Source organism: Henckelia pumila, chromosome 4 (genome assembly GCF_033568475.1).
Source record: "Henckelia pumila isolate YLH828 chromosome 4, ASM3356847v2, whole genome shotgun sequence".
In the NCBI taxonomy this organism is placed as follows: domain Eukaryota; kingdom Viridiplantae; phylum Streptophyta; class Magnoliopsida; order Lamiales; family Gesneriaceae; genus Henckelia; species Henckelia pumila.
Genome location: NC_133123.1, coordinates 126556234 through 126562679, shown reverse-complemented (window position 1 = coordinate 126562679; position 6446 = coordinate 126556234). Strand labels below are relative to the sequence as shown.

Here is a 6446-nt window from a genome sequence, read left to right as displayed (position 1 = left end):
CATCCTTTTTTTTCTTTCTGGACGGAAAATTTTATATGTTTTGATGTATGTAAAAGTGTTATAAATAAGTGCCACATAAGCAACTGAATAAAAGAACGGCATATTCCGAGTCCAATCATATATTTATTGAGAAATTGGTTGGTTTTCAATTCAATCAATGGTGTGAGTAGGTGAGGAATAAATACATGAATGGTAGTACAAATTATGTAAGCCCTGACAATTTTGTCTATATGGAGTGTTGTTCTGGGAAAATTATTGTCCAGACTCTTCTCGTCTGAAATACATAGACTTGTTTATTATTATTTTTTTACATATATTAAAAATAATTTGAGAACAAAGTTTGGTAACAAACTGAAAAAAAAAATCTTTTTTCCAATATTTTTTAAATATGTGTGAAAAAACAAATACGTCTAGAAAATGAAGTTTATATATATGAATTACTCCACTCGTCTCAATTATGTATGTCGTGGTTTTTTTTGTTTGTCTTAAATATATAGACATACACTAAATTTAGTAATAGTTTTTTTCAGTCTTTTACTGATATACCTCTATTAATTATATATTGCAATTTGTGCAACCAATTTTTAAAAACATTAAATAGAGATAAAATAAAAAATTTGTAAAACATTTTTTTCCCAATTAATTTTTTAATCTGTGTGAAAAAAATTAATATTATATAATTGAAACGGGTGAGTATTTTTTAAATTACATTCCAATGGTAAATTTTATTCTTTCTAAGAAAAAATTTGCATTTTAAATGACAATAATACTAAATATATTTGAAATTCATCGTAACTATTAATAAAAAAAATTAGATTGACAGAAAGTTAATTGAGATTACCCACAACTAAATTTATCTAAACAATTAAATGTCTCCAAACGCCGTAGAGAAAAAATTACTCAATTAATTTTTGGTCGAAAATAGCAAGTGTGCTCCTAGGGACTAAAGTAGTTTCTTTTAATTTATTTGGTGACACAAACTAAATAAAGTCATTTTATGATTGGGGAATTTGTCGGGGTACGTTGGGCTTCTTGGGTCTAAGTCTATGCTTTGGAATTTGAACCCAAAAAGTTATTTGTCGTATTTAATTTAATTGATTGATTATAAATTAGTTCATTATTTTGAGTGCGGTTGGGTGATTTTTCTTTCAAGAAAGACAATAATGGTTGAACCTAATCAAAATATGTGAATGATTTTCACAATTTAGTGCATTGCATCTTCTCCTTCGCTCGTGGGCTGTTACTTCTTAGTTCAAATATCTACTACTCCGCAGTCCCAATTCTATAAGATTTATAAACATATTGTCCTATATTCATTTTATAACAATTTTTCCTTTTTTTAAAAAAAATTAATATACACCTATCGACTGAATATCAGAAATCATGCAATCGGTTTTTGACTAAAATAAATTTCTTATTTTGTGTAAAAAAAAACACACACCTGCCCCACACCATAGTGCGGAGAATCTGTGTTTCACGGTAATGTAATAATTTTTATATTTTATTTATAAAATCAATTGAAACACAAGTCGTTCACGAATTTTTTGCACACTAGAATACTAGAGATCAAAACCATCCATGTATGGTTTCATAGTGTTTTGGTGAAGACGTAAGACACCACATTTGTAAGCCTACTTATGAGTAACACCCCAACAACTAGGGGAGGCCCCTCAAACCTATTTGTCCAAAGGGCAGACTTCGGCGTTTTCTGCGGGACTAATATTGAATGAACGGTGGATCACAATCCAATATTTTTGTAAAAATTAGCTCACATTCTTTTAGACAAAATAAAAGAAAGTAACCATAGCTAGGTACTTATTCATGATCGGAGATAAATCTACAAATAATAGTTATAAAAAGAAATATAATAATAAGATATTGCCCATAGAGTACAGAGTGAAAACCCGAGTAATATCAAAAAAATTGTATCTCGTTCGTACAAGTTACTCAAAAATGGATAACAAGCAAAACGAGAACTGCTTCAACCACACCACATATTATTATAACAGCTACCGAACACGTCCGATTCTAGTTGATCTTTGCTCTCGAGAAGTCCATCTCGGGATGCTGCAAATTATGCGAATTTTTTTTATCAGCGAGTTTATTAGAGTTCAAAAGTTGGAAGTATATGAAAGGAAGGGTATAATGTGGTCGAGAATGATCATCTAGTGTATACCTCAGACATGAATTTCTTCAATATATATTGTTTCTGCATCTCATCACTTGTCGGACGGCCCATTTGTTTCTGCCGTTGGTCGAACTGTCGAATATATTTTTAAGACAAGAAGTCGAAGTTGAAAGGTTAGTAATGGCATGGAGAATTTTGAAGGCTGAACAAGTATGTAGGCAGACACTGCATACATGTCCAGATATCAAAAAACAAGAGACCTAGCACAAAACCCATCTAAACGAGAGGGTGCTGATAGGACATCATACGATATGCAATGGCGCACATAAAACCTGACCAAACTGTGAGATCCAACACTCAAATTACTCAGTGGTCTAGCATATTTGTAGATCATAACAAGTGGGCTTTAGGGGTGGACTTGCAAAATATGTTGGTTAATGACGGCATAAGATACTTAAACCAAGTAGATGAAAATGAGAACACATAAGATGCCAAGATGGTAAATAATCTTCCGGTAAAAATGCATCAAAGCAAAGCCATGGTAAATTGATAATTCAAAGTATGTAGCCTCTATCACTGTATGGGTACCGACTTGCGCATCTCACAAGTCAAACCAACACAAGAAGAAACCAACTAGCTCAAGTGGTGGTGTCGTTTCATTTTCAAGGAAAGGTCATATGTTAAAGCCATAACACAATCGGCTTACCATCATTTTTTCCACTGTTGACCGTGTTTCTGAGTCCAAATCAGACAACTTGCTGTTTTCCGGCTCAACTTTCTGGGTGTCAACCTCTGGCTCACCCTTTACCAAGTACTTCCACCATTCCATCTGGTTCTGTTTAGTTAGGAGAATGGAGATAGATTTCTGGTCCTCTGCAAGAAAATGAATCATTAATGGGCTGCTGGTTGCTAGTTACCGAACACTTGAAGCATAAATGTCAAACGATAACCACAAGAACATCATTTATATGAGCTATATTGCATACCTAAACTCCAGAAGCAATCGTCAACCTTGACTGGATGAAACAGATCTCCCTGAAGATGGATAAAAAGAGAATAAGTATTTGACAAGAATAACCAATCCGGATACACATGAACATAAAGCATCAAAGCACACTTACTTCAATCACTGGGGGTTGACCTTTGAGCCCAACTTTAATGTATTGTTTCTTTATCTCACATGTGATAAATCTTGATTTTGTACCAGAAGGAACAGGAACAGTAATGTTAACCTCCTGCAGAGATTGGCCCCAAGAATACTTCTCCATGTCGAGGCCATTGCCCTTGTTAGGTGCTGCTCAGTAATAGTACGCTGTTAGCAACCAAGACAGTATCGTTTCAACAAAAATAACATTCAGATTAATTTTAGTTCAATTTGCAACAAGTAGTTTACTTTTGTCTTACTCATAAAAAGTTTGATCTCCCTTCGGTTCAAAAAAGGCACTTTTAAGTTCAAAAAATGCAAATCAAGACACGAATGTATCATTCCATCCCAGTTGAAATCAGAGGCAGACCTAATAGAGGCAATAACAGTTGCCAACCTCCCCTCCCTGAAACCCACTTCATATGAAGCTATCTCAACTGCTAACTTTTTTTTACGAAATTTGTCAAAACTCTATATTTCAATTCAATTCGAAACAAAAAAAATAATATCAGGATCATTGATCAGTTGAATAGAACTCAACTCTTAGCCTTCTCAAGCACATAGTTGATCGATTAGCAAAATCGACCTCCGCCATTGTTATTACTAAACCAGTGTTGCAGAATATCTAAAAGCACCCCAAATAAAAACTAAGATAAATCCAAAATCACCATGTCACGGAAAAGGAAAGGTGTAAGGGGTTAATTAAAAAAATCAGGGAACCACGCGGAGAAACGTTTATAAGCAAGAAACCAAACCAAAAATTCTTTTTAAGAAAAATTAAAAAGAAACAAAAAATATATACATGATGTGAATTTGTTGCACGAACAATTAATTCAACAAAAGAAATACCTCGAGGGCCTTTCCCCTCCTCCACTTTAGTCTCAACCACTTTCTCCTCCTTCTCCACAGCCGGTGGAGGTGGTGCAGGGGTCGCCTCCTTAACCTTTTTCTCAACCTTGTCATTCCCTTCAGCTATGACTTCTTTCCTCTTCTTCCCCTCCGCCTCCACTTTATCTCTCACCATTCTCACCACCGCATTCACATCACTCACCAAAGAATCGCTCTTAAACAAATCGCTCTCCTTTGCGACGAACTCGAAAACCTTCTCCAAAAACCCCAACGGATTCGATGGGTCGAAAGCAGCGTTAAACCGCTTCGCTGGCGGTGCCGCCGATGTCGTTGGCTTGCTGTTATTGTCCTCCTCGAATTCCGACAGTATAGCCATGATCGGTTCGAATAGTCAAAAATCTGAGTTAGGGTTTTGCAAATCTGCGATTCGGCGATTCTTAAGCGTACTTTTACTGCTGAGACTCTTGAGAAGTTCAATCGAACTTCGAATGCTCGGGAAAGTTCTGGAAGATGATATGTGGGCTTGAAGGAAATTAGCTTGAGGCCCAAAGTTAATTCTTTCAAAGTTTTGGGATTCGGTCCAAATAAGGGGCCTGAAAATAATTGTGTTCGAAACAAGGCCCAGTTTTCATTTCTTTTTATCAAATCAAAGTTTTCTTTCGTTGTATTATTCCTAATCACACAAATTCTCCTTTAAGAAGATGTGAAAATTTTAAACATCTCATGCATTTGAGTGAAGCAACTGTCCTTACTCTGAAATAGATTACTTTGTTGTAGTTGTTTTAAAGAAAAAGTATGCATTTGAATAACTATTCTATACAAAAAAAAAAAAAACATTTTTAAGTTAAAAAGACCAATTTGTCTTTTCTTGGACTTTGATCCTATTATGATATGAAATTACCGGATTAATCAATGTAATATATTTTGATCTCTACCCTTGCATTTGATTCTTGTAAAACATCAAAAATATATCTCAATTATTCTTTCAAAACTATACTTGATGACAATTTTTAAAAAAGTATTTTTCAAAAAAGTTTTACAATAATCTTATCCAAACACATACTTTAAGTTTTTTTTTCCACTTAAACAACATTAAAAACGTTTTTAAAATACTTTTTCAAACAGTGCCCTAGATTTTTTTATCACCATAAAATTTGATTTTGTTCAATAGTTTCAATCCAGAACTTTTTAGGAATTTTCACTTTTAAAACTACTTAAATATGCTATTGTCGATGATATATAATTATAGTCTGTTTGGCACCAATATTTCATGTTTAAAATGACATCTCGGGAATCAATTATAACAAACTCGTGCTCTTAACTCCTATTAAATTGTATTCTTAAAAGTTCTAATATGTATACTAAACTGAAAAATTGGGGAGAAATAATTTGCACAGACTTGTAAAATAATTGTACCTCTAAACTAAAGTTTTTTGGTTGGGGACGACAGATAAGAAAAACATGCGCACATGTCAGCAGATATCTATTCATGTTGACTTTGAAATGATATATGATGTGAAAAAAAAAAAGAATAATGATAAACTTTTTTCCAATAATGGGCCATTCTGTCGACTGATTATGTATATCATTTGAGACCCACATGATCGAATGAATCTCACACGATATGTACCAATAAAATCTTGCCACCTATCTCATGGGGTAATACCCATGGGATAAAGTCGAATCAACTGATTATGTACCCCATACTTGATTATGTACCCCATACTTTATTTATTTTTAAATCATTTTCATAACATGTTGACATGGAGATAGTGTTTATGAAAGCTTATAATTTTAAATGTTTTAAATATTTAGCCGACAATTTTTTTTGAAAATTAAATGTAGAAGTTGAGAATCATTTAAAATAAGGTCATATAATAACCACTAGCATAAAGAGTTTGTATGGATATGAATCAACTGGTGAATATTTATATATATATAAAATAACTAATTAAATAAAATATAGAGTAACACTCATGTGAGACCGTCTCATACGTGAGACGGGTCAATCTTACCCATATTTATAATAATAAGTAATACTTTTGGCATATAAAGTAGTACCTTTTAATGGGTGACCCAAATAGAAGACTCGTCTCACATAATTAACCCATGAAACCGTTGCATGGGAGTGTTTGTCTAAAATATATGTCTTATTATTTTATAAATGAAAATGCCTTGGTCTCTATGATAGAGATGGCAACATAGTGAGTTTCGGATGAATTTGGTGAAACCACAGACCCCTTTGCCTCACTTTAGTTAGACCAATCTCATCTGTCTCGTAATCCGTCGGATCCGATTCGGATTGAATCTGCAAAAAATTATATA

General features: G+C 33.5%; 1 protein-coding gene across 1 annotated transcript; it reads right to left on the bottom strand.

The window, feature by feature from the left end:
* Nucleotides 1–1863: 1863 nt before the first annotated feature.
* LOC140859792 (protein BOBBER 1-like) lies at nt 1864–4603 on the bottom strand. The gene is made up of 6 exons (XM_073262352.1): nt 4122–4603; nt 3250–3422; nt 3115–3163; nt 2835–3001; nt 2177–2260; nt 1864–2067 (listed from the first exon to the last, which is right to left on the bottom strand). The coding sequence occupies exons 1-6, from the start codon at nt 4495–4497 to the stop codon at nt 2029–2031; spliced, it is 888 nt and encodes a 295-aa protein (XP_073118453.1). The 5' UTR covers nt 4498–4603; the 3' UTR covers nt 1864–2028.
* Nucleotides 4604–6446: the final 1843 nt, after the last annotated feature.

Excerpts from the sequence above, each read along its gene's own strand:
- LOC140859792 (XM_073262352.1), bottom strand. The coding sequence starts at position 4,497 with ATGGCTATACTGTCGGAATTCGAGGAGGACAATAACAGCAAGCCAACG. Across the intron at positions 3,423-4,121 it reads GGAGGGGAAAGGCCCTCGAG|CACCTAACAAGGGCAATGGC; the intron begins GTATTTCTTTTG and ends ATTACTGAGCAG. Across the intron at positions 2,068-2,176 it reads TGAAGAAATTCATGTCTGAG|CATCCCGAGATGGACTTCTC; the intron begins GTATACACTAGA and ends CATAATTTGCAG.